General features: G+C 52.7%; 1 protein-coding gene across 2 annotated transcripts in view; it reads right to left on the bottom strand.

Annotated features, from left to right (window-relative positions):
• DDC (dopa decarboxylase) overlaps positions 1-27,705 on the bottom strand; it is an 85,191-nt gene that overhangs the window by 45,965 nt on the left and 11,521 nt on the right. For both annotated transcript variants that reach the window (XM_058725538.1, XM_058725539.1), the window contains exons 2-6: positions 19,816-20,044; positions 16,966-17,079; positions 14,305-14,424; positions 8,386-8,520; positions 7,543-7,686 (exon numbers count right to left, since the gene is read on the bottom strand). In XM_058725538.1, the coding sequence (XP_058581521.1) occupies positions 7,543-7,686; positions 8,386-8,520; positions 14,305-14,424; positions 16,966-17,079; positions 19,816-20,016 (714 nt within the window). In that variant the 5' untranslated portion in view covers positions 20,017-20,044. The remainder of the gene's footprint in view (positions 1-7,542; positions 7,687-8,385; positions 8,521-14,304; positions 14,425-16,965; positions 17,080-19,815; positions 20,045-27,705) is intronic.

Genomic DNA, 27,705 nt, shown 5'->3' with positions numbered 1-27,705 from the left:
GAATGAAAAGCTACCCATTGGGAGAATATATTTGCCAAACGCATCTCTTGATAAAGGACTGGTATCCAAATTATAAAAGGAAGTCCTCAAACCCAACAAGAAAATAAACAACCCAACTAACACAGGGGCGAAAGATCAGAACTGACACCTCACCAAAGAAGATATTCAAACGTCAGATAAGCATATGACAAAATCTTCTACGGGGTACGTCGGTAGGGAGTCTGAAATGAAAACAACTTTCAGATACCAACAGACACCTATGGGAATGGCTAAAATCGAAAACACCGACAACACCAAATGCTGGTGCGGATGTGGCAAAACAGTAACTCTGATTTCATGGCTCATAGAAATGCAAAATGGTACAGCTGCTTTGGAAGAGTCTGGCAGTTTCTCATAAAAACCAAATGTTCTCTTACCATACGACCAAGCAATTATGTGGGTTCCTGTTCATTTACCCAGATGAGTTGAAAACTTGTGTCCACACAAAAACCTGCACGTGATGCTCATAGCACTCTTCAAATAATTGCCGAAATTCGGAAGCAACTGAGATGTCTGTGATATTGTCATTTATAATAAGAAATATATATATATATTTGGTCTTTGTCCCCATTTCCGACACAGAGCTCCTAAAACCCTTGGAACTGAATAAGCCAGGAAGTCCATAAAGGCGTCTTTTGTCATGTTAATGAGAAGCGGCTAGGTCACCTAAGGATGCTGGCTGGCTCTCAAGGGAACCAATCCTGTTACTGAAGCATTGGAACTGTTAAGTCCCAACCCTGACCTCTAGGGAGGGGAGGGCGTTGAAGATTGAGTTCAATCACCAATGATCCGTGATTCAACCCGTCATGCCTATGTAATGAAGCCTCTATAACACCCCAAAAGCGGGTTGGTAGAACCTGAGGGCCAGTGAACAGGTGGAGATTTGGGGACAGTGGGACCAGGAGAGGGCATGGAAGTTCCACGCCCCTTCCCCAGATCTTGCCCCCCCGCACGTTTCCTCCACCTGGTCCTTCCTGAGTTTTATCCTTCTCTAACGAACCAGTGATTTAGCAAGTAAGATGTCTGAGTTCTGTGAGTTGCTCTAACAAATTAATCAAACCCAAGGGAGGGGGTCGCTGGAATTTCTGATCTATAGCAGTTGGTCAGGTGACAGGTGACTACCTGGAGTTACAACTGGCAACTGAAGTGAGGCAGTCTTGTAAGACTGTGGGATCGAATAGTCCACTATCCAGGTAGATAGTATCAGATCGAGGTAATTGTTCAATGGTACTGGAAAACCTCTGAGTCAGAGGTGGGTGCGGGATATTAATGTCCTTCAATAGGTACATCCAAACAATGAGATACTATTTGGTGATTTAAAAAAAAAGAGAGAGCTGGCGCACCTGGGTGGCTCAGTCGGTTGAGCATCCGACTTCGGCTCAGGTCACGATCTCACGGTTCATGGGTTCGAGCCCCGCGTCGGGCTCTGCGCTGACAGCTCGGAGACTGGAGCCTGCTTCTAATTCTGTGTCTCCCTCTCTCTGCCCCTGCCCTGCTCACGCTCTGTCTCTCTTTGTGTCTCAAAAATGAATAAACGTTAAATTTTTAAAAAATTAATCCATCCAATTAAACATGGGCAAAGGACATGAAGACGCATTTCACTGCCAAGGCCATATGGGTGGCAAACAAACACACCGAAAGATGTTCGACATCATTAGTCATCAGGGAAATGCAAACGATGATATCCCTACTCTCCTACCAAAACACCTAGAATTTAAAAATGGTGAATAACAAATGCTGTTGAGGACGCACAGCCTTAATTCCTCACACATTGTCGGTAGAGGCATAAAATGGTACAGCCTCTCTGGAAAACAGTTTGACAGTTTCTTGAAAAGGTAAATAAACTCACAGCTAGCATATCACACTCAATTGCGTTCTTGGGAATTTTTGCCAGAGAAATGAAAACATACGTTCACCCAAATACCTGTGTGTGAATGGTCACGGAAGCTTTATTTTCAGTTTTGTGTTTTTGGACTCTTTATGTGCAATCACCCAACCCTGGAAACAACTCTGATGTCCTCAGTAGGTAAATGGTTAAACAGGCTGGGTTACCAAGAAGGTGGTGCCAAACTGCTGTTGTGAGTCAGTAAAAATAACCGTGTATCGATTCATGCCGCACTCTGGACAGACCTCAAGGTCATTATGCCGAGTGAGAAAAGCCGGCTGCAAAAGGCAACGGGCTTTGTGATTGCGTGTGTATAACACGCTCAAAGTGAGGACAGCAGGGCATTAGCGTGTGTGAAGAGGTGGGGAGGGGACATCTTTGTGGTGATGGAGAAGTTCTGCATCCTGGCTGTGAGGGTGGGGGGAGGTGACGTGAACTTACACGCGTGACAATGACATAAGACTACACGCACACAATGTCAGCTTCCGGGTTCTGTTACTGCACTATCGTGTGCAAGCTGTAACAACGGGGGGAAACTGGGTGAAAGGGACGAGGGGGGTCTCTGCATGTGAACCTTGTTATTTTCTCTTTAATCTACAAGTGTTCAAAATAAGAACTTAAAACCTTCCAATATTTTAAACCAAGAACATGACATATTCATGTATCGGCCAGACATAACTAGAGAAAGACTTGGTGAACGATAAATAGGGGTAAACTGTACATAGGGATTGAGCATAGGGATTTTAAGAATGGAGGGAAGCGGGGGGCGCCTGGGTGGCTCAGTCGGTTGAGCATCCGACTTTGGCTCAGGTCATGATCTCACAGTTGACGAGTTCAAGCCCCGAGTCAGGGTCTGTGCTGACAGCTCAGAGCCTGGAGCCTGCTTTGGATTCTGTGTCTCCCTCTCTTTCTCTGCCCCTCCCCCACTCATGCTCTGTCTCTCTCGGTCTCAAAAATAAATAAACATTAAAAAAAATTAAAAACAAAAAAGAATGGGTGGCAGGTATACAGAAGAGCATCAGCGGTCATGGGCGCTGGGAGGGACAACCCAACACCTGTGCAGAGTCCCAGAAGGGGAGGGAAGAATGTGCAGAAGCAAACTTTGGAGAGATTATATGTAAGAATTTCCCTACACTGAGGACAAGTGACAAATTACAGATTCTGGAAGCTCTGTGAAACCCAAGGAGAATAAGCACGAAGAAGCAATCAACTTTCATCCTAGTGGAACTGCCTAGATGCAAAGACAGAAGGCAAATACTGCAAGCAATCAGAGGGTGAAAGAAGTCACATTGCCACATTACCTCTAAAAGTCACAGTGAGACTGATGAGTGACATCCCACCAGAGGTGATGGGAGAAGGATGCCAATGGGCTTATGCATTTAATCTGCCAAAGGAAGAGAACGTCTAGCCTGGAACTCTAGACCCAGCAAAAATATTGAAAGGGGAAGGCAAAATAAAGACATTTTCAGAGAAACAAGAACAGAGGGAATTGTATCAAAATAGGAAAGAAATTATAAAGATAGTTTTTCAGACAGAAAAAAAAATGATTCCAGGTGAAAATAAGAAAACATAGGAAAGAAAGATCAATGGCAGGGCACCTGCGTGGCTCAGTCGATTGGGTGTCCGACTTCAGCTCAGGTCATGATCTCATGGTTTGTGGGTTTAAGCCCTGCATCAGGCTCTGTGCTGATGGCTCAGAGCCTGGATCCTGCTTCAGATTCTCTCTCTCTCTCTCTCTCTCTCTCTCTCTCTCCCTGCCCCTCCCCCCCCCACTCTATCCCTCTCTCAAAAATAAACATTAAAAATAATAATTAAAAAAAGGAAATAAGAAAAACTCAAACCATCTAACGCCTAAAAGATCTAGAAAAAGAAAAAAACAAAATGTAAAGTTAGTAGAAGGAAGGAAATAATAAAGATTAAAGTCGAAATAAATGAAATAGAGACCTCCCCCCCCGCAAAAAAAAAGAAAATAGGAAAGAAAGGATCAATAAAACCAGGAGCTGGTTCTTTGAAAACATGAACAAAATTGATAACCTTTTAGCCAGACCCATAAGAAAAAAAAGAGAGAAAACCCAAATACATCATAAATTAAAGAGAAGTAACAACTATACCACAGAAATAAAAAGGATTGTATTGGAATGCTATGAAAAATGACATGCCAACAAACTGGACAACCTAGAAGAAATGGGCAAATTCCTAGAAACACACAATCTTCCAAAACTCAATTAGAAGGAAATAGAAAATTTGAATAGATTGATTACTAGTAACAAAATTGAATCTGTAATCAAAAAATGCCCAACAAGTAAAAGTCAAGACCAGATGACATCACACGTGAGTTCTACTAAACATTTAAAGGAGAGTTAATACCAGGGTGCCTCAGTGGCTCAGTCGGCTGAGCGTCCGACTTCAGCTCAGGTCATGATCTCACGGTTCATGGGTTCGAGCCCCACGTCGGGCTCTGTGCTGACAGCTCAGAGCCTGGATCTTGCTTCAGATTCTGTCTCTCCCTCTCTCCCTGCCCCTGCCCCATGCTGTCTCTCTCCAAAAATGAATAAACATTAAAAAAAAAAAAAAAAGACAAGAAAGCAGAGAAAAACCATCATATAAGAGGCGGGCCAGATAGACAGCCATGCATTTCAGTGTGTCAACAATTACTTTAAGTAAATGGACAAATTTGAGAAAAATTATCATGTTGGACTTATAAACAAATGAAAAAGAAAAAAAAAAACAAAACAAGCAACAACTGTAGCCTGCACACAGGAGACTCATTTTAGGTGTAAGAGAACAGGAAAGGAAAGGAAGACACTGGGAAAACGTATCCCCTGACCACTAACCCATAGAAACCGGATGTAACTGCAGTGACCTCACTGTATGCAGATTTCATAGAGATAAAGAGAGCATTTTGCGGTGACGAATGGGTCGTTTGGCGGGAGGGTTTGACGATTCTAGACGCGTGTGCAGCTGGGTACAGAAACTTGAAAATATGTCAACTACACCCGGGTCAAACATAAAACAAGCCACGGGCAGGTCTATAAGCCACAGCTGAGATGTTCCCAGTGGTCCCTAAGGAGACAAGTTGCATTGCCCTGGTCGTTACAAGATTGAAATTGATTTTGTGTCCTCACTTTCTTGGGCTTGACCTGGGAACCAACTGTTTTTCTATTTTGTCTGTTTTCCCAATGGAATGTTGTCCTTTGACTTCTCGAAAATCTGAGCCTTCTTTTAAGATTTGCTTTATAATATATACTGTATTTCCTGCCAGCGTTTGCCCTTTTGTTTTGTTTACGAGTCTTGTGGTTTTTATGAAATGAAATCTTCTCATCGTTTTATGTGGTGTATTCCATTGCCTTCGTTCTTCAAATCTGCAAGAGTGGGTTTTAATGTATTTATTTTTCCCGAGATAGGATATTCTGGTGAGTCTTAGTTAGTGATGGCATAGGTGCAGAAAAGCTTACCTTGTGTAAAAGGAATCCTTTCAGACCATCAGGGGATTGTCTGTCGGAATTTTAAAGGTAGTCTTTCCTTCTAACTAGAAGGATCTTCCTTCCGAATCTTTATATGACTAATATTTATTGTGCTTCTGCTAAGGGGCAGGACAGGTTCAAGGAGCTGGATAAAGCGACTATTAACCCGACCCGCCCTCCGCGTAGCTCACAGTGTGGTGGGAGGAGGGAGGCAGTAACAACTATACAAATAAACGTGTATTTCATGCAAGATGGGAAAATGAAGCAGGACGGGGTGACTAAGGTGACCTCTGGCTCAGCCTGTTGCAGGCTGACAGCTGCCTTGGCCGTCAGTCCCTCCCACCAGCTACGTCTGAATCTGCTCACTCCTACAGTGATTCCCGTGGAAACTCCACAAGTGGGGATCCAAGTTTGTATCAAATCATGCCTTCCGCGCCTTCCCCAGGTCACACGTTAGGTATTCAACGAGTGGTGGTTGATTCAAATCGATGAAAACGATTTTTTTTTTTTTTGAGAATAAAAGCTTGTCTCGAAGATTAATTCTTAAATAAAAAAGAGTGGGCATGATTCACACGGGGTCCATAAAGTTTGTCACACCTAGATTGTTCTTTTTTTTTTTTTTTTTTTTTTTTCAACATTTTTTTTTATTTATTTTTGGGACAGAGAGAGACAGAGCATGAACGGGGGAGGGGCAGAGAGAGAGGGAGACACAGAATCGGAAACAGGCTCCAGGCTCCGAGCCATCAGCCCAGAGCCCGACGCGGGGCTCGAACTCACGGACCGCGAGATCGTGACCTGGCTGAAGTCGGACGCTTAACCGACTGCGCCACCCAGGCGCCCCACACCTAGATTGTTCTAACAAGTAGGAGATGCTCAGATATGTTCAAGAGGTACCTGAGGATCTTGATTTGTTTCTAAAATCTCCCCAGTTTGTTCAAAAAGCTCCCTTCCCAGAACTTCTGGTAAAAGTAACTGGGGCAGGGCCTGGGCATCAGTATATGGTAACACCCCGGACTGCACGTAACTCGTTCTGCGAATGTTCCACAAGACGAGCAAACGTTTCTAGCAAATTTTAACTTGATGAATGAGCGATGTCTTGTGATACAAGTCGTACGTGATGCCGAACGTCACATGATCACAACTGAGCTAAAGGTTTTTGAAATTCGCTTTGATATACGAGAGCTTTGGATGACGAGCGTGTTTCCGGAACGAATTATGCTCGCAGACCAAGGTGTGACCGTGTTTTCAGAGCTCCCCCGGTAACTCCAGTATACAGCCAGGTTGGACACCACCAGCCTGGGGCCACAATCACGTCTTAATTGTCATCACGCGTGACGTGTCAGTCCTCAGCTCTGCACGCTGCCATGGCCGCGTCGGATGCGACAACTCCAAGCTCTCGCTGTAACACTATCTATTTCTTCCCTGCTAGAAAATGCCCATCTGTACACGAGAAAACCTGGTGCTATTTGGCCAGTTACGTATTTTACCTAGAATTAGTCAGTGCTGGCTTGCAACACATCGCTTGTGATGCGTCTTGGTATCTGCTAAGAATACCGGTCTGGGTGGCCAAGGCTTTCTGTGTTTTATGGTTAATGTGGTTCACTGGGTCCATCATGCCCTCCTCACGACAGAGCACCTACCGAGGCACAGAGTGCTGTCAAGGGACAACCATACGGTGTCGCATTTAACAGAAGCAGAAACAAGGCTTGTTGGTTTAACCAGGATCCTCCAGGCTGGGTGCTCTGCTTACTTCTTTCTGAGACTAGGCAGGCGGAGGCACAAATAAATGGGAGTCACGCTCCTGGGGTGCCTCGGTGGCTCAGTCAGGTGAGCGTCCAACTGGAGCTAGGGTCATGATCTCACAGTTCATGAGTTCGAGCCCCACATCGGGCTCCGTTGTTGTCGGCACCGAACCTGCTATGGATCCTCTGTCCCCCAACCCCTCTCTGCCCCTCCCCTGCTTTCTCTCTCTCTCAAAAATGAACCAACATTAAAAAAAATGTAAATGGAGTCATGCTCCAGCCTTCCTCAAGGAGCAGTCAGGTGATGATGCATGAACCGCCTATCCTGTGACCAGCATGGCACCCTGCCCCAGACCCAAGCAGGGCTCTGAGACCCCCAGGGGGCCCTACCCAAGAGGCATAGTTGACTTACAAAGAAAGGAATCAGGCCCTCCGCCTTGTCTCTCTCCATAGCTTCCTGCAGGGCAGAACCACGCATAGCAAACGTGCCATCGGAAGGGATGGCTTTCAGTTTCACTCCTCCAATTAATCCGGCTCTTTCCACTGAGGAGTGTGCCTGGAAAGAAAGCGGCAGAGTTAGATTCTTGCGTGCGTGTCCTGTGCGGGTGACAGAGCCCCTGGCTCTGCAGACAGCTTCCAGGGCTGCACACCACCCCCCCACCCCCACCCCTGCACCTGATTCTGGAATCTCGCTTTGCGGTTTAGTGAATGAGCAGCAAGATAAAGTCTGAAGTAGAGGTAGCACCCGGCTTCTCGTCTGGGGGTTCCTCTTACCATGGGGCTTTGGGCACCTCGGGGGCCAAGTTCAGTGCATGGTGTCTGGAGCGAAGAAGCCAACGACACAGCATCGTTCCTGGATGGTGGGTCTCAGGAGCCCCCAGGAAGGCCGGTTCTTACTGCCAGCTCCCCCTCGCTGCCCTGCGGCCCCCACCTCCACCGTCTCCTACTTGACTCCATCCTGGGGTCTGGACCTCTCCGGTATGGGGACCCAGCTCCCAGTTGGTGACAGCAGTTGCAGGATCGCAAGACCTGAGGGCTTGGGGGGACTCCAGGCCCTTCCCCCGTGACCCCAGTGGACCTCCAAGACCTCACGTGCACGCTGAGAAAATAACGAACGTCCACTTCCAAGCACAGTTATAAAAACAACTGACAGGCTGCATGGTATTGTTTGGATCTGATTTGACCTCCAACAAGACATTCAGATCTTGGAGACCCAGTGGGGCTTTGGACCAACACGCTCAGCCAACACACTCACCTGATCCGATGAGTAAGCCACTAGCTTGTCCATGATGGCACCCTGCGTCAGCCCGGGGGAGGCGGCCTGCAGGCGGCGGGTCACTTTGGTTCGAGCGGCCAGCAGGGCCATCAGAGTGGCCTCACTGGCACTTCCCTAGACCAAAGAAAGGGTCGAAATGAGCTTCAAAGTGCAGCAAAGAAATCAATCTCCCTAAACTGCTGGGAGACATTATTGTCCATACTGTTCTTAAACGATGAGTCTGAAATTGCAAAGCTTACCCTCCTTCGCCCAGGAAAGATCGGAACAACCTGTGACAATCATTTCAGTTCTTTTTTGATTTTTTTATTTACATTTGAGAGAGAGAGAGAGAGAGAGAGACAGAGCGCAAGCCGGGAGGGGCAGAGAGAGGGAGAGGGAGACACAGAATCTGAACCAGGCTCCGGGCTCCGGGCTGTCAGCACAGAGCCCGACGCGGGGCTCGAACTCACAGACCGTGAGATCATGACCTGAGCCGAAGTCGGACGCTTAACCGACCGAGGCACCCAGATGCCCCCAGCCCGCAGGTCTTAAGATTCATTCAGCTTTATCATTCGTTGCTTTGTCTATTTTATGTAACCTGTTGGCCGGCCCTTCCGAGCACTCAGCTCGCAGCAAGCGCAAGACCCACTTTGCGTGCATTTTTCCATGGAGTTCTCCCAGGCTGGCCAATGAGGGCTGGTCCTACGTCCACCAGAGGAGGAGACCGGGACCCAGGGTACCGGCTGCTCAGCCCAGCTGTGTTCACAACCACTCGCGCAGAGAAACTTGTATTGGTTTACAAAATGGGATGCCTTTCCCTCCAGATTCAGAAATGCCCTCGCAGGTGCTCCCTTGGTTACTAATGTCACAGGGTTCGTTACGTCCTTCCCAATCCAGCACGCTGAAGCCCTCACCCCGAGTCCGCCAGAATGTAACCGTATTTGGAGATAAGGCGTCTGAAGAGGTCGTTAGGTTGAAAGGTCCGACTGGTGTCCTTATAGGTCACCAGACATTCACGCACACAGAGAAAAGGCCATGGGAGGACACGGGGAGGAGACGGCCTTCTACAAGCCAGGGAGAGAGGCATCAGGAGGAACCATCGCTCCCCACTCGCTGATGGCGACTTCCAGCCTGCGGGACTGGGACACAACAAATGTCTATCGTTAAAGCTGCTGGTCCGTGGTGTTGTGTTAGGGAGGCCCAGCGGACTAATTCAACAACTTACCCTGGCAAAGAACTAAAAGAAAGGCACAGTCTTCACTCCTTGGAGGCTGCAAGTGGGTTAAAGATAACACGGACTCAGCACCCACCATGCTGTTCCGCAGAATTTGCAAAATAACCCTGTTTTTATTTTTATGTATTAAAAAAATTTTTTTTAATGTTTGAGAGGCAGAGAGCGTGAGTGGGGGAGAGGCAGAGAGACAGGGAGACAGAGGATCTGAAGTGGGCTCCCTGCTGACAGCAGAGAGACCGACGCGGGGCTCGAACCCACGAACTGTGAGATCATGATCTGAGCCGATGTCAGAAGCTAAGCCGACTGAGCCACCCAGGTGCCCCGGTAGAACCTTGTTTTTAAATTCGGTCATTGTCAGGTGGGAAATGGATGCTAAGAAAGAGGGGAACTAACTTCTAGCAAGTGGCAGGGGGACGGGGGCCTCCCCACATTTAGAAGCGATGCCCCCCCATCTACTGCTCATAATCTCCACCTCTTAAGTAAATCCTAGAGGAAACCAACAAATTGAACAGTATTAACATTAGAAAGGAAAAAATAAAATAAAAGAAGGTAGATCTGGGTCGACTATGAGAGATTTGTAAGATTTGAGAATTTTGCAGAGAAATACACAATAAAATAATTAGGCCAACTTCCCCCGCTAACTTCGTTTTATCCTCATTTCCCTTCACTGACCCGATTTCCTGTTCTATTTTATCAGTTCGATGCTTTTACTTATTCTTTTAAGCCAATTCAGATCCTCCGGGGAGACAGGTGAAGTTCGAACATAAATACATTTACTCGGAGTTTTGCCGCTCAAATGCATGGACTCAAATATACACATACAATCTTCTTAACCCGGCCTCTCGGGTGGGTTTTACATTTCTTCGGGCCATATTGTCACTAGCGGTCATTTTATTGTAGTATTTTTTTAAGTTTGTTATTTATTTTGAGAGGGGGGAGGAGGGGCAGAGAGAGAGGGAGACAGAAAATTTGAAGCAGGCTCTGTGCTGTCAGTGCAGGGCAGGACGTGGGGCTCGAACTCACGAACCGTGAGATCCTGACCTGAGCCGAAATCAACGGTCAACATGGGCTGGTGATGCTAGACGGTAGAAGCAGGGAATCCAAGCTCCCTGAAAGCAGGCACGGGGTTTCCCGCTTCAGGGTGGGGGGTTTCCTCCTGCGCCCCACGGCGTGTGTTTCCTGGGTCCAGCATCTACTCCTCGTCCGAAGTGGACCGTGCAAAGCTTCTTGAAAGGCACGGCGCCTGGGTGCTGGAATCCATCTGCCTGGTTCTGTCTCCAACACTCACGCGGGATCACAGCCCCCTCCCTGTGTGGCACCCTCTGCCTGAGGCCTTGAAACGCACCTTCCCCCGCAACCTCTGTTCTCCCCTGAGCCACATGCTAATGAAAGGCTTTGAATCACCAACCGGATTCCTCCTGGGGCCGCCTTTCTTCTCGGTCCTTGCAAAGTCCCCCCCTCCACGCAGCCGAAAGTGATTGAACACACAAATTGCCCAACGGGAGAAATTGCCAGTGGGGAGTCCCAAGCTCAGAAGCCCATGGCAGGCACACGTTCCAGCTCCTGCCGTGGATCAGGAATTCGAGCAGATTTCTGGCCCTTTGTGGGAAGCCAACAGAGGGAGGAGTGGGCAGAAGGAGCCGGGGGTCTGTTCCGGGGCTCGGGCCGCGTAATGGCACCTCTTCCCTGCAGCGGACAAAGGTTGCCATGGCAAGCCGGCTACGCGGCAGAGAGAGATGCTGTGACAGCCGACGCTGGGACCAGAAATGTCCTTTCAAGTGTCACCCCGCACACGGCGAGGCATTGGCTTTTCTTCCACAAGAGCTTTCAAACCCAATTAAGAGACCATTTTCCAGCCCAGTTTGGGCAGCTCACACGACGACTTGCCGTCTGACTCTGTTGCCTGTCACTGCACGGACATCTAGTAGCTGGGATTGTGGCTCGGGGCGGGTGGGGGGCAGGGGGCTGGGTGCAGCCTCCCCCCGCAGCCCAGCCCCACAGCTGTCACCAAGCTGGGGTGCTCCCCGGGGCCTCACAAATTACAGACAATCAACCTTGTCAGTTGCCTCCTGCTGCAAACACACGTGGATGTCTGCTTCCATTCTGCAAAACTTGGGCTCCAAAGAGGACTGGACTCCAAGGGCAGAGAGATGCTGGGATTGGGATTGCCAGGGTCTCACGGTCTTTAAAGTAGAGATCATGGAAAGACTGAACCCAGGCCAGCATGCACACCTCGGGAGACTCTGACCCAAGCAAATGGTCAGGGACGCTCCTGGGTCCAGCCCACCATTATCCTAGCCTTGTCTCTGGCGAGCTTGTGCCCTGGGACACCACATGCTCCCATTCTTGGCCCCAGCTTCCTTGCCTATGAAAAAAGTCGTCACTAAAGCCATCCACGCTCTGGGGCGCCTGGGTGGCTCAGTCCTTCAAGCATCTGACTCTTGATTTCGGCTCACGGTTTGCGAGTTCGAGCCCCGCGTCGGGCTCCGTGCTGACAGCGTGGAGCCTGCTCGGGATTCTCTCTTTCTCCCCCTCCCTCTGCCCCTCCCCTGCTCGTCTTCTCTTTCTCTCTCTCAAAAGAAAGAAACGTTCAAAAAAGTAATGTCTGCAGTAAACAAAGCCAGCAACCCTCACCACCCCTTGGAGGTTGAAAAAAGATCACATGAAGCCCAAGGAATAAGTATAGGTCATAGTGGGCATTCGGCAAAAAGCTGCTATTAGTGTGAAGGGCACGCCTGAGATTATGGGGTATTTGTAAGCTTGGTGAGAAGTATCAAATTACGAGAATCATCTTGGACGGTTGAAAGGAGGAGAATGAGACATGGCTTTGGTTGTAAGATCTGACACCCCAGAAACACTCTTTATTTTTGTTTTATTTTGATTTTTTGGTGGAGCGTGAATCCTGAATCTGGACTCCGCCCGGACAGCCCCAGGAGGAAGCTGATAATCTTTTTAGAATATTGTCGCCCCTTGACCTAAAAGAGTATTTTCTGACGTGTTATTGATAAAGGGAACGATTTGATACAATGTAAGTCATGTACAGTATTATTATTTTGTTTTTTTGTTTTTTTTTTTGTTTTAAATTTTTTTTTTCAACATTTATTTATTTTTGGGACAGAGAGAGACAGAGCATGAACGGGGAGGGGCAGAGAGAGAGGGAGACACAGAATCTGAAACAGGCTCCAGGCTCTGAGCCATCAGCCCAGAGCCTGACGCGGGGCTCGAACTCACGGACCGCGAGATCGTGACCTGGCTGAAGTCGGACGCCCAACCAACTGCGCCACCCAGGCGCCCCAGTATTATTATTTTGTTAAGTTTGTTAAGTTTGAGAGAGACAGAGATAGAGGGAGTGGGGGAGGGGCAGAGAGAGAGAGAGAGAGAGAGAGAGAGAGAGGAGAACCCCAAGCAGGCTCTGTGCTGTCAGCACAAAGCCCGACTTCTGCTCAGGTCATGATCTCACCGTCTGTGAGTTCGAGCCCCGCGTCGGGCTCTGTGCTGACGGCTCAGAGTCTGGAGCCTGTTTCAGATTCTGTGTCTCCCTCTCTCTCTGCCCCTCCCCCGCTCATGCTCTGTCTCTCTCAAAAAATAAATCAACATTAAAAAAAAAAAAGAATTGTAAGATAATAGGTCTGTGCCGTTTGGAGCTAACAAAATTTACAGCAGCAAACGAAAACTGACACGCGGGAGGTCAGAAGCCCCCGTCTGGGTGGGCGGTCCCAGGACCCCTTGCTTCCTACGCGACTTTGGCCACGCCAGCCGCTGACTGCCCACACATGCCCCCGTGTCTCCGTGTCTCCGTGTCTCCGTGGGCCGCTGGGCAGAATAGCAGCCGCCGTAACTGACTCTCAATTCTCAATCTCACGACTGGGCACTTGACCGGAGGAAAATGAAGTCAGGGAGGGTGGTGGCTTCCACAGAGTCCATGGTCCAGGCTAGGAAATAAGAAAAGCCCAAAGCCCATGTCTCCTCGGTGGCATCTGTCCTGAGGCTCCTGGTGGGACAGACCTCTGACTGTCACTTGCGCCCGTCATGTCCTCGAGGCACACCCTGGCACATGGTCGCTGTCAGTGGTACTTGTCCAATGGGGAGAATGAATTAGAGGGTGCGGAGAAAAGGCAGCATCTTCGGGGGACCTCGGCTCTCACTGATGTAGTGGTTTCTAGGAGACTTGGAAGGACGTGGTCACGGCTGCACTCACTGCCCAGAGGACGGCGCTCAGCGGTGGTGGAGGTCACAGCTCTATGGCAGACGTGGGTTCAGACCCCGGCTCCGGGACTTCCCGGCAGGGGCTGGCGGGCAGGTCACCTGCGGGTCTACGCCTCAGTCCCCCGGCCTGTAAAACGGAGTTAAAACAGCCCGATTCCCAGGCTTTTGTAGGATCAGACGAGCTGATGCCCGCAGAGCACGCCTCGTGACAGGCACCTGGAACGCTGCGCGAGCCTCCGCTCGTGTTCAGGGGCCGCCCCTGTTCCATCCACCGAGCCTGGGGGAGGGAGTGGCAGACACCGCCGGGACCCAAATCCAGATCCAGAGGGCTCCTAAGGGCTCAGCCATGCTGGTTCTCCAGGAGGCGTCCGAGGACGCACGGGAAGTTCAAGGGCCCCTCTCGTCCACCTGCAGCTGTGGCCCCGGCGTGGAGCCCAAGCACCCCCGGAATGCTGGACGCCCCTCCCCCGCCGCCTTACCTGGATCACTCCACCCCCTTCGCCCGCTTCCCCGGCCAAAAATGCCTCTGGCAGCTTCAGCATCTTCCCCAGCCAGTCCATCATCACCGTCTCCAGCTCCGTGCATGCCGGACTCGCGGCCTAGCGGGGCGGGAGGAAAGGAATCAGCCACCTGCCGGCCCGTGACCCATGGGGACGCGAGGCGGCCCGCTTCCTCACTTCTGTCCCTTGGACGCTATCGGTTTCACAACAGCCTTCAGCATTTTCAAAAGGCCCGTCTCTGGGCGGGATTACTGTGCTCTCCCCGCTGGCTGTTCCGGGGAGAAGAGGCAGCCCAGCAGAGACGAGGACCCCTGGAGTGAGCACCACAGAGGGACCCCTCATGCTGCCAGCTCTGAAGCACCACCGAGGGCCACCCTGGCCACGTCACACGCCACACCCCTGTTCTGTCTCGCTCTGGAAGGACGGACGCAGCCACGCTCCCCAGATCCCAGAGGTGCCCCAGGAGGGACAAGGGTTTGCGTGGCCCTCTCGGCGACCTCACCGTCCTCCACCCACAGACTCGGCTCCCTGGGGACGTCACCCCCTCTCACCCACCCTTCTCTGCCACAAATCTCTAGAGGCTGGCGTCAGAGCAAGGGGCCCGGTCTTGCAGAATTTCGGGAGCAGATGGGTTTAGTGTCCCTGCCCCGGGGGCACCTGGGTGGCTCAATTGGTTGAGCGTCCGACTTCGGCTCAGGTCATGATCTCATGGCTCATGGGTTCAAGCCCCGAGTCGGGCTTTGTGCTGACAGCTCAGAGCCTAGAGCCTCGAGTCTGCTTTGGGTTCTGTGTCTCCCTTTCTCTCTGCCCCTCCCCCGCTCGTGCACACACGCTCTCCCTCTCTCTCCCTCTCTCTCTCTCTCTCTCTCTCTGTCAAAAAGAAATAAACATTAAAAAAAAAGTCCAGTCCCAGATGCTATTCAAAAGCCTGGATGAGCGTCAAACATGTGCTCTCTGCCCAGGACTCCTGGGAGAATGGCCGGGAAGGAAGGCAGAGCCCATAATGCCCCTAACCGTCCTGTGCTGCATTCCACCAGCACCTTGTGTGCCCCCGTTTAGTTATCTGTGTATTTACAGAAGGATCTAGAAAGATGCACCGGTGGACCCTCCTCTGTAGTCACAAGTGAGTGCGGTGAGACTGGAGGGAGTCGCGGAGGTGGGTTCTAGGTGGCCTGTGTCCTCTGGGAGCCCCCGGGGCAGGTCACTAACCTTGCCTTTTAGGAGCTCGAGCTGGTGTTCTACCATCCCAGACTGTCCCCTGTCATCGCACAGGGGATGGGGCAGGTTGGCCTGGTTTCCACCGAGGACGCATGGAGCACCTCTCGCCAGGTGGGTCTCACTGGGGTGCCAGGGCCACGTGCACACCATGATGCACGGCTGGTGACAGCCAGCTGGTCAGCCCCGGGGGAGGTCCTACCCCATCCCAACTATGACCAGCTCCAGGCTTGGGAACCTGCACTTACTGAGGAACCCGTGTCCTGGCCAGTACAGGCGAGGGACAGGGAGGTGGTTCTCCAAGCTTCCAGAGAAACCAGTGTCCTCAGAAAAAGCACACGCAATGGGCTAGATGCCGAGTCACCCAGAAGGGACACGATGGCTCTGGACTGGCAGAGGGAAATGAAATCTGCTGCAGCATCTAATAAGAGAAGGCGTCCTCAGAAGGGGGTGTGCTCAGCAGAGATACAGGGAGGGCACCGAGGCCACCCTGTCAGTGCCCAGGCTGCTGTCCCGGGGGCAGAGGAAGGCCTCGGGGGACATGCGGAGGGACGGTCCAGAGACCCCAGGCAGGGGAGCCAGGGATGGCTCCCCCGCAATCCTTCCTGGGCGGCTGACTTCCTCCCCCAGCAACTCCGGATGGACGGACGTCCCTGTCTAAACAGCAAGCCTGCCGGAGTGGCGAGCCGGCAGGTGCTGGGTCCTGCTGCTTGGCCTGGCTCGTTCGCAAACTAACGCCTCCTTCACATGCTCAAGGCCAAGTCCGGCACGAGTCAGTGCCCATGCGTCCACTCAGCTGTAAGGCACGAGCCAGGTGGCACTCTGGACCCAGAAGGCCAACAGAAGACCCTGACCTTGGAAGATGTCAGCCTGGTGTGGGCAGCCCGAGGCCCCTGAGGCAGTCAGTGCACGGCTCTAGCTGAATCCTTCCAGCAGCTCCGGGGCTGGGGGCAGGGAGCCACAGGCAAGAGCCAGCCCCACCGCTCTGCTGGCATTCTGTCCCCAGATACGGGGGCCCTGGGACAGCTGGCACAGGTGCCGGGCTGGCCCCATTTCCAGGGCCACCTGCCCTGTGTCACTGCCCACTTGTGATAGGCTGGAGGGGGCCTCTCCAGGCACGGCAGCCTTGGCTGCCAACAGATGGGCCAGGACCCCGGCAGCTGCAGAGTTCACAGAAATGCTCTGGGATGCTTGGCAGAATGCAGATTCCCAGGCTTGGGCTGCAGACACTCCAGGGTCTGGGCTGCGGTTTGAATTCCTACGGCCACCCTTCTGGGAAAGGAGGCTGTACCTCCCTGTGTCCCTAAGTCCCTTAGGGGTCACTCTGTCCAGGGCTGGATCCTTCTCCGCTCCCCACAGGTGGCTGGTCCCCACGGCAGATCCTCCACCACTGCCAGGAGCCCCCCAGGGGCCCCCCGAGCTCACCCAGGAGAAGCCGATGCAGCCGATGGCCCCGCACAGCATGTCCGCGAGCATGGCCGGGTACGAGTTGGCCGAGGGGAAGTAGGCAAAGAAGTAGGGGCTGTGCCAGTGCGTCACCTGCGTGGAGACAGAGCCCAGCCCCGCGTGAGGAGGACCCAGGGCCCCTCATTTCCAGGATTCTTCAGCTGGCCCCCCTCCTCCTCCATCTTTGACGCAAACCACCCCCTCCAGCAGCCATGGCTCCATCACCCCTGCACCCCTCGTCTCTTCTGTTCCAGCCTTGCTGGGGGGGCCTGGGGCCGAGGTGTCAGGGGGAGGGGAGCAGATGTGCAAGGGCACGTCCCATCAGGGGAGCCGGGGCTCAGCAAGGCCACTGGGAGTGGGGACATCTAGGGGCGGGCGTGCAGGACTGGCTGGGAATACCCCAGAGTTTGGGAAGAAGATGGGGGAGGGGCCCTTCTTGCTCCTTTAATTTGTTCTTGCTGCTGACATGCCTGTCATGCGACAACAGAAAGAATAAAGCCCTCAAGACGCCCTGTACCCATAGGGATTGTCACGGAGTCTCTACTTGGGGTTGTCACCTCTTTATCAGTGTCCAGGAGACATGACCCAGCCCCCCAGCTGCCCCCAACCCCGGCACCGCCCCATCCAGCCCGCGGCAAATGCAGGGATGTTGAAAGCGCCCAGGACTGCAAATCGGGCGGCCGGTCGGATTTTCTGGGTTACCCCAGGCCGGTGACCGCCCCTCTCAGAGCCCCCAACACTCCCTCAGGTGGAAACAAAAGGAGTACCGGGGCGTTTCCGCCTCTACCCTTCTCGTGGCCTGCCTCCAAACCCCCAAACGTGGAGGAGGTGTTCTGTCAACACGAGTCACTCTCGTGGTCTGCGGCAAAATGCAAACCCCGTTTCCTTAAGGAACTAGTTGCTAACTGGCCACAGGGTCCCCCGTGACACAAGAGACCCCCTGATCGGGCAGGTCGCTGCCCAGGAGCTCTCAGAGAACTGGGAGCGGCCGACAGGATTTGTGCAGACTCCTGGGGACTTAAGACCGGTCCCACAGCCACCAAGGCCACCCCACGTCTGCATGCTGAGCGCAGGCGAGCACCTGAGGAGGACGAGGGGGCTGCGGGGACACTCCTGGAGTGCTGAGGGGTGGAGGGACAGACACGAGCAGCAGGAGCCCGGGGAGAACGAGGCGATTCAGCCTGGGGTCGGAGGGGGGTGGTGGCCGGGAGCTCTCAGCAGAGCCACGGAGAAGCCAGCCGGTGGGATGGTGAAAGACGGTGGATGGTCTGGAGCGAGTGAGAAGCTGAGCACAGCCCCAGCCTGGGGGTGGGTGGTGGCGGTCAGGCAACCGAGGCTGGTGGTGGCGCTGAGACGGGCCCAGTGTCCAGGCCCCACGAAAATTTTAGGGGCCCGGAAAACATTTTCATTTCTTTGAAGAATCAGAAGAAAGAAGGAAACACTCCGGGCCAGGAAAGAAATTAACCAAATGCTACTATGTTCTCTTTTAAGTCAATGCCTTTGCAACTGATAAGTGCCCTGCGGAGGCCCCTCCCTGGGTGCCCTCCCTGCCGGCCCGGACACCTGGCCAAGGACAGGAATGACTTTGTTTTGCCTCCCAGCTCAAGCTCGCACCCACGCCCGAGATGGATGTTCCTGCACTCGCTCTGCAAGACCTGCAGACGGAGTCCCTCCCACCCCTACCCCGCCGGACCTCACCTCCTTTCCCTGCAACCGCACAGAGCACTGGGAGGGCTGGAATCCCACCCAGGGACCCAGGACCTTGCACTGCCCAGCGCGGCTCTGCACACTGAACGCCCCCTTCATACCAAGACTTCACGTTCCGCTGTCTCCCACCTTCCCCATGGATGGCATGTTTGTGCCCCCAGATTCCTGTGCCAAAGCCCTAACGCGCACTGTAATGGTCTTAGGAGTGGGGCCTCTGGAGCGCAATAGGGCTCCATTGGACCCCGAGGCGGGGTCTGGGCGAGGAGGAAAGGCCAGGTGAAAATGTGCCCAGAAGGCGGCCATCCGCAAGCCCGGGGGAGAATCCTCCCCAAGAATCAAATCCGCTGGCCTGGCCCCAGAAGCAAACCTCTGTTGTCTGAGCCGCTCAGCCCCCGGGTGTTTGCACTTTTGGCAGGAGCGCCCTCTCGGCCTGACATTTAACCACACCTGCCCTGGAGGGGCTCAGCGTGTTTGCACAACCTCAGGGCGAGAACTGGGATCCTGCACTTGCCTCCAAGCACAAATGTCAAAGGAAACCCCTGGGAGAATGAGAAGTGAGCAGCGGGTCTGAAAGAGGCGCTCTCCGTCTTGAGGAGCAGCCCTGCCCCAGGTCAGTGGCCCTGGGACGCACTGGCTTCAGGGGACAGGGGTCTGCACAGAAACAGATGCCTCCCACATCTCCAGTGAAATAAATATGTGCCGTCTGCTAAACACAAGAATATTAGGAATGTGCTTCAATCTGAACTTCCTTGAAAACAGCCACCGGGGCCCTGTGTCCTCCAAAGGTCATATGACTCACACACATGTACCAGGGGCTTGGGGTGGGACCTGACCTGGGGCTTATGGGGGGAGGGGAGGCGGGAAGAATACTCACTGCCCTCGGAGCCCACACCATCTGGGTGGCGGTCCTGGCTCCACAGCTCACTAGCTGTGTAACCTCAGGCTGATCGCCTAACCTCGCTGGGCGTCAGTTGCCTCAGCTACAAAGTAGAAATGATAAGTCTCTCTCCAGCAAGGGGGCTGTGAGGACCAGGGAGAATAGCACGTGTGACCTGCCCTGTGCCCAGTAGGTGCTACCTCACGGCTAGCCCTCCCTTCTTCCAGCCTTGGGGACACACTTACCCCTGGCATGATTATCCTCTCAACATCATTTATGATGTCCTCAAACGCGTCTGGCTCCTCAGGGGCAGTAGAGGGGACCAGCGACCGAAGGTAGCCAGGCTGCACGTCGGGGTAGACCTGGCGTCCCTCGATGCCGTCCAAATAGTCCGCCACAAAGTCCGTCATCTCCTTTCCTCTCCTCCGGAATTCGCTTGAGTTCATGGTGCGTGGGCTCCGCCAGGGGCAGGACCTTCACCGCGAGAGAAAATAAATCAGTTAGCAAACAGGACGGTGTCTCAACTGGGGTCGGGCAGTTACCAGCAAGCTGACTGCTAGGACCGCCTGGGCAGCAATGGAAACCCCCAGATCCCAGGTCAGGAGCACCTCCCTCCGTGTCCAGATGGGTGGACGCACCACCGGATTTGGACACGGCGGCAGACCGCTGGTTCTACCGCTCGCCAGCCACTCCCGACTTTTCATCGTCTGCGGCGGTGAAAGGGGCGGGAAGTACACACCGTTTTCCTGGCCCGTCCCAACCTTGATGACGACCACCGACCCACCGAGTCCGGCCTCAACCCTTGCGAGCCAGCGGACAGGGACAAGCGAGCGTAACCTTCTGAGCCTCTCTGCCCGCACGAGAGACACACATGGCAATGCCGACCCCTCAGGAAGGCGTGGAGGTGCACTCCCGGCACACGTCAGGCCCTCGGCCCGGAGCCCGGGGGGCGCAAGTTCCCATCAGCTAGTGTCTGCTTCCTTACGATGCCAGCCCAGCAGGGACCGCACTCCTGTATGCAACCTGCTTCTCAAACACAGTGCTGTCCTCCCTCACGATGTCAGTACAACGCGGGCGATTCTGGGTACTCGTGGTAGTCAGGTTCCACAAAGTCTCCGTGGACACTGAATTAGAGAACATGGGACCGTTCCCAAGGGGAAACGCAGGGTGAGGGTCTTGTGTCTCAGGTCACATTTGTCAACCAATCAATACATCACGTTATATAATTATAAGAAATATACAGATATATATATATATATATAGTATTAGAGAGAGAGAGAGAGAGCAGGGAGAGAGAGAGGAAATCTTAAGCAGGCTCCTCTTGGCTCCTTCCCACAACCCTGGGATCGTGACCTGAGCAGAAACCAAGAGTTGGACGCTCGACCAACTGAGCCACCCAGGCGCCCCTTTATGTGTTTCTTAGAGACACTGGATTTGACATTGATTGATTCACTAAGTTTGGACTCATGGCCAGCTGCTCTGTAACTCATACCTGAACGAAGCTTCCCTAACACAGGCGTTTTCTCCCGAAGGCGCACGGCACCTTGCACATGGAGAACCCCTACGCCCAGCTTCAGCACCTTCTCTCTGAGCCATTTCGTAAACGGCGGCACTACCAAGAATAACACAGAAGCGTTAATAACACAAAAGGCTTCGCACAACACAGACCCCTGGTTGACACAGGAAGGAGGAGGGCGGGTCACCCCAGCGGGAAATGACCACACCGAGCACCTCAAGTGTGTCATTGGGCTACATGCGTGCGCGTTCGGAGTGGTCAGGAAAGCGCCAGGAGCGTTGATTTGGGGACTACAGATGGGTTTTAGCAAGTAGGTGAATTTGCACACGTGAGATCAAAGCAGGAAACTGGGACGACACAGAGAAAACTATTCACCCGGAATCCTGCCGCTCGGAATGCTGATGCATGTCCTTCCAGAACATTCCCTGTATTTGCAAGAGACCACTGTGTGCTGAGCAAGGGGCGCATTTCTGAATCCCACCCATAGTTGAAAGCTTTATAATTCACGACTGACTTGCCCAGGGGAGTAAGTGCTGGATGGGGGGTGATTCTAGGCCCTCTGCACACAGCACAGCGGTGAACCTGGGGTCACAACTCCGGAACATCTTCCATTGTTGCCCGCGGTCCGTGCTGGGTGTCTGTGGATTTTTTTTATTTTTTTATTTTTTGACAATTTGTATGAGGTCAAAGGTGGTAAAGAGAAATGATTCCCTGGACACTTGTTAAACGCAAGATTTTTTTCAAGACTATTGCAACAGGGGAGGGAGACAGAGCTTAGCTCGTAACGCACCAGGACACATGGGGACTCACAGCCGACAGGGAGGTAGGAAGTAGATGGAACGTTCCTCAGAGCACGTTGGCATGGTGTCCAGGGTGGGGGAAGAAGATATGGAGGGTGGAGCCTTCCTTGATGAGCTGGCTAGCAGGATTCCTCGCTAAACCTGGGCTCAGCAAGCCGAAGTGAGCACGAACGAAGACGCCCACAGAGGCCTGACGAAAGTTCGCGCCAGGAGGGCATCTTAGCAGAGGTGAGTCAGTCTGAGGGTGCCTTTCCATTCCTTGGTGCTCTCTCCACGGTGCCCCCCGCTGCGTGAGCGGCCCAATGGATGTCGTCGGAAGTTTCCAGCTCCCTTCAAGACGGATTGTTAGAACAAACCCTCATCTGTGTTACCATTTGGGGATATATTTTTCACCTTAGTGAACGAGTGGCAGCGACTGCGATATAAAGTAAGGTTCCAAGTTCTAGCAAGAGTGAATGCGAACAAACCACAGTGATCGCCCAAAGTCCCAGCACACCTTTGCATTTCATAAGCTCAGGGCCAAGGAAGGTTCTGCTCATCATCCAGAATATCATGGCCAGACTTTCCAATGGCTCTGAGTGCAAAGCCACAAAGCTTCATCTTCCGGTTTATCATTCCCTGGCCCTGCAGGCTTTGAACTTCATTTTTCGTTGGGAGTCGCTGATTATCTCAAATTCTGCACAGAGAATAAAACTTGGTTTTTACCCCGGATCAAAGGAGTTCAGGTTGACATGATTTGAATTCAACTAAAACTGTATGGATTTGAAGACCTTTCTGCCAGCTTGCTTTCTCGCTGAGCAATTATGAGCGCATGCCCCATGTGGATACATGTTTTTCTACCATGTGATTTCTCAGGCTTGTATCGTAGTTCACAGCTTGTCTGTGCTACATTCACAACGCACTTCCACCGTGAACATTTGGGTCGCTCCCATTTTCCCCTGACTTAGGAGAAAGAGTTGGTGCAACCCATTGGCCAACATGGCAGGATTGAGAGCCAAAGGCCTCTGACTCAGGTGTCATTGGCTGCACTACTTGGTGGAAAGTGCCACAGTGGCAAATGTCACCTAAAAAAAAAATAGTGACAGTAACAGCACTACCTCAAAGGACTGTTTTTCAACAGTTTATTCATTTTGAGGAGAGAGAGAGAGACAGGGCATGAGCATGGGAGGGGCAGAGAGAGAGGGAGACACAGGATCCGAATCAGGCTCCGGGCTCCGAGCTGTGAGCACAGAGCCCGACGTGGGCCTCAAACTCATGGACCAGTTCATGGAGCTGAAGTCAGACACGTAACCGACTGAGCCGTCCAGGCGCCCCTGTTCATTTCATCGTAAAAGCTCTACTATAATTGGCTCGGCCTCAGGTCGGTGATACATTTTGCAGACATTCTCTTCATTTTTTGTCTGACCTAATTTTGCTCGTAATTTTCTTCTGACCTATGAGGATTTCACTTTTTAGGTAATCAAATCTCAGTATCTTTGCCTTTATGATTCGTCCTGGGCGAATGACTACGAAAAACGCCTTGCGAAGTAAATGTTCGGGGCACTTGCACTGCTGAGGGGAGGCACGTGCACAAGCTGGAGACCCAGCACGGGGACCTGGGAAGGATGGGGAAAGATGCTTTGGTTCTCAGAGAATCAGCTGCTCCTTTCCAGTGGGAACGAAATGGCACAGACGGACGGCCAACAGGAGATGCCTCAGGAAAAACAGACACACACACCCCGACTCGCCCCCAAAAGAAATCGTCCCCTTCCACCCATAAGATGAGACCCAGTCGCTATTTTCCAGTCGTTTTGCCACTTACTTGCCAATTGTGTCCCCCTGAGATCTCTCCAGAAGGCTCTTAGTGCAAAGCCACAGAGAATCTTGTGCTCGTTTTGAAGCGGTTTGATATTTCATGCCCCCAAGCCGGGCAAATATTGGCTGGGAGGTGTAGACAATGACAGAGTTTGTGTCTCATGTCTTTCCCGGCCCTCGGAAGCTCTTCCGTGGACATAAGCCGATCACAGGGCTGGCTGGCTGCCTCCGTCCCTGCTGTGCTGCGTGCGGACAAGCCCGGCCTGTCCCTGAACTTCTGGCTCCCCAGCCCCTGGGTCAGTGCCCAGCTCTGGCCCCACACACTCAGGAAGGTATGAGCCCCCCCTTCCCCCCCTCATGCCTCCTGCCTGAGCCAGGGGTTGCTTGGTTTTGTGATTTCTCATTCCCCTGACATCCGCTGCTAACTGGGGCTTCTCCACGCACAGTCCTCAGCTGTTGATTTTTTGCTTTCTCAGGACCAATCACTGACCCAGGGCCAGTGACCTGGCCTCAAATGCTTGCTGAGTGAGGAATGAATGAGGGAATACATGAGCAGATGAATGGAAAATCTTCTGGCCCTCTAAACATTTGGGTTTTGAAATATGGTATATGGTACCCTACTCTCTACCTTTAAGACAGCTGTAACCACGAGCCCATGACCACGTATCTGCCACAAGAGACAATTGCTCAGGAACAACAGGCCCCTCCCCCGAGAAACCCTGACCCACCCCCACCTGCGCCCCTAATATCCAGGTCATGCCTAGCCTCTGGCCCTCCAGCCTCAATAACGACTCTATTTCCCCAGACTAGACCCTGAATTTTCGCCTTGGACTTCAGCTTCCCTCTCCTTTGGTCCCAGCGGCCCCCGCAGACCACAGATCAGCCTTGGCCATGGTGGTTTGGCCAGAACCCAAGCCAGGCCCCAGGCGGTGTCTCACAGGTACGGGGTAAGGTGGCAGGGCACCTGTGGGACCGCAGTGATGATGCACTTGAACTGACAGGACCAACCAAGTCCGCAGTTGGGGTGCCGGGGGGCGCTGTCCCTCTGGGAGGGCTGGAGACGGGCAGGGACAAGGTGCTCTGTGTCTGTCCGTGGTCCTACCTGCTGGTGCTCCCAAGCCATGGTCTTTTCAAACCCCGGGGGGCTGGGCACTCAGTCAACCTTTCCTGACCTTCCAGGAAACTTGATACAATGAAGGGTTTACATTTTTTTTTATACTATTCTAGGGAAAACAAACCATAATTATAATGAAAAACAAACAAACGAACAAACAAACCCTTCTGCCTCTGGACCCATGAGGTCTTGTCTCTTTTCCCCCAAGTACATCAGTATCAATGTGGGCACAAAAGTAATTGGGCAGATTTTCCCGAGGCACCTGGTTCCTTGACGAATGTTTTCTCTGTGGGCACAAGAGCATACATCCAGCCAACATGAGGAACGCTTCTAGCCAAGAGCATGAGGAAGTTTCTAGCGATGAGAGCCTTTCAGCAATAAGGGCGACTAGGTCTCAATTAGCCTTAAAAGAGACCCCGTACGCGCCTCTGTAACTCTTAGGACTCTAGTTAACAAGCCACGTGGGAGCTTTACGTCCTTTAAATTAGTGTCTTCTTCAGGGACTATGCAGCACATGAAGCATCCCAACAAGCCCCCGAGGGGCCCCGAGGTCACCTCTTCTGTCACAGAGATGCCGCGGTATCTCCTTGCCCTTCCCGAGGCTCCCTCTCAGCCCGGCGCAAAGGAGCCGGGTGAAAATGCCCACCTCGGAGTGCCCCTGGGAGATACACGCCCCATACGGAGTTGGCGCTCAGGTAAAACTTTTTATTAAAAAAACAGGGGTTTGGGTGGGGGCTCGCCCGGATGGCTCAGTCCATGAAGCATCCGCCTCTTGCTTTCGATTTAGGTCACGATCTCGTGGTTCACGGGATTGAGCCCCGCGTCAGGCTCCGTGCTCAGAGCCGCCCTAATTTTGCAGGTGGGAAATGTGAAAGGTCAGGGCTCAGAGGTGTCAGGGCCCTTCCCAGATGTGAAACTAGTGGTGGCAAAGCTCAGGCACAAAGCCGTGTCCTTCCAAGCACTCCATCCTTCACGCCAAAGCACCCTTCCCGGCGGTTCCAGGAATGAAGTCTGGTACTCCCTATTACACACACACACCTCTGTCTTCCACATGTGCAGTTACTTCCATGTAAATTGGGGTGTCCTGGTTGAAAGAGGGACTCGCACTGGTTTAATTGTTTTTAACATTTATTTTTGAGAGAGAGAGAGAGAGCACAAGCAGGGGAGGGACAGAGCGAGAGGGAGACACAGAATCCGCAGCAGGCTCCAGGCTCCGAGCTCTCAGCACAGAGCCCGACGCGGGGCTCGAACCCACGAACCGTGAGATCGTGACCTGAGCTGAAGTCGGACGCTCAACCAGGTGCCCGGGACTCTCCCTGGTTTAGAGAATGGTCAGCATCTATATTAGCTCACAGGTACCAAGCACCGTGGGAAGCTCTTAGCGTCTATTCTCTTCTTAATCTTCTCAATAACCTCGTTGGGACCATGACCATGCCTGGAGCACATGGCCGGGCCTTGGCACCGAGAGGCTAGGGACACAGCTGGGCCCTGCACTCTGACCTGGTCCCTGATGAATGTAGTGGATTCGGACACAGGCTCGGCCCGTCCCCCACAGCCCTGGCCAGAGTAGGGCTTGACAAACCCAGAAACATGTGGGACTAAAATTCAGGAAACCCGTCTCCTCTCTCTGAGCTCCCAGTAAAGATTTCCCAGAGGCCTTAGGGATCAAGGCAGCTCGCACGGGGCCTCCCCGGCTTAGCTGGTGGTCATGACACGACACACACTCGCCGCGGCTCTCTGCTGGAGGCTGACCCTCCCCCCCCCCCCACCCACATCTTCAGTTTATTGGATGGCAGTGATCCTGAGAATTCTAAGCAGGCTGCATAATCATTAATCTGGCAAGGACCCTGAGCTGGTGGGCAGGGGGCTTTCTACCAGGTCGGTGCTGACGCCCAGGAAGCCTCCTCCTCCTGTCTGGCCAGCGAGGCCCGCCTTAGAGACTTGCCCTGCTACACTGTGCAGAATCGGGTTTTTCAACTTGCAATTCCACGGGGCTGTGCCCTTCCTCCCTAGCAGCCGTGGGCAGGAGAAAGAACGTGCATCCGGGATCAGAGTAGACGGGCTTGAGTCCTGGTTCTGCTGTAAAGAGGCTGCACCACTGACACCAAATTCCTGGTCTCTCTGTACCTGCTCCCTCCCCTGTCAACCGGGCAGGGCCGCGGGACGCTGCGGGCAGTCTCTAAGGCTGTCTGCGTCTGCCATCTGTTGCCACTGATGGTGGGAAATCAGCACGTGAGAAAGGAGTCCCGGCCCGTTCGGAATATCTGGCGGTGACAGAACCCCAGCGCAGCGTGGGAGAAACGGGAGGAAATCCCCACCCGGGACAGATCCAGCTTCGGGGACAGCCTCGCTCTTTGGACGGGAAAGAGGAGGGAACTTTGAGTGGCTTCTCGATCATGCGCTGGCTAAAGAACACCTGTCCAAGTGTTTTCCTGGCCTGCCAGTTCTGTACGGATAGCAGCCATGCGTGCCACGATTTCACTTTTAGTCCTGTGGTCAGACACTGCTGTGTCCACCTACACCTGTGCAAACGTATTGCGACGTAATAAACAGCCAACTGAGAAATCGAATACCCTACGCGACTTCAGAGGGAAAAAACATGTTGGCCACAAACCTGTTGATATTATTACGGTGTCCTGACCTCAGATAATTCATATAGTTGTCATCAAGGTACGTGTATTATTTGGTCATAATACAAAAAGAAAAAAAAAAAGTGCACACTCTCCTCTTAGTAACACCTGCCGGGCAGGGCTCACGGTGTCCCTGAACACCGTCCCACCTCCCATGTGGTCTGTCCCTTGTCTGCGTGAAGGTGGCATTGTCGGGAAAAATGGCATGTCACTTCCTTTTCCTACTGAATTTGTCCCCCAGAGATGTCAATCCCCGAATGGAAATCAGGATGTGTAAGGCG

Source organism: Neofelis nebulosa, chromosome 4, assembly GCF_028018385.1.
Source record: "Neofelis nebulosa isolate mNeoNeb1 chromosome 4, mNeoNeb1.pri, whole genome shotgun sequence".
Lineage (NCBI taxonomy): Eukaryota > Metazoa > Chordata > Mammalia > Carnivora > Felidae > Neofelis > Neofelis nebulosa.
The sequence above is the reverse complement of the archived record's forward strand: the minus strand, read 5'-3'. Positions and strand labels throughout refer to the sequence as shown.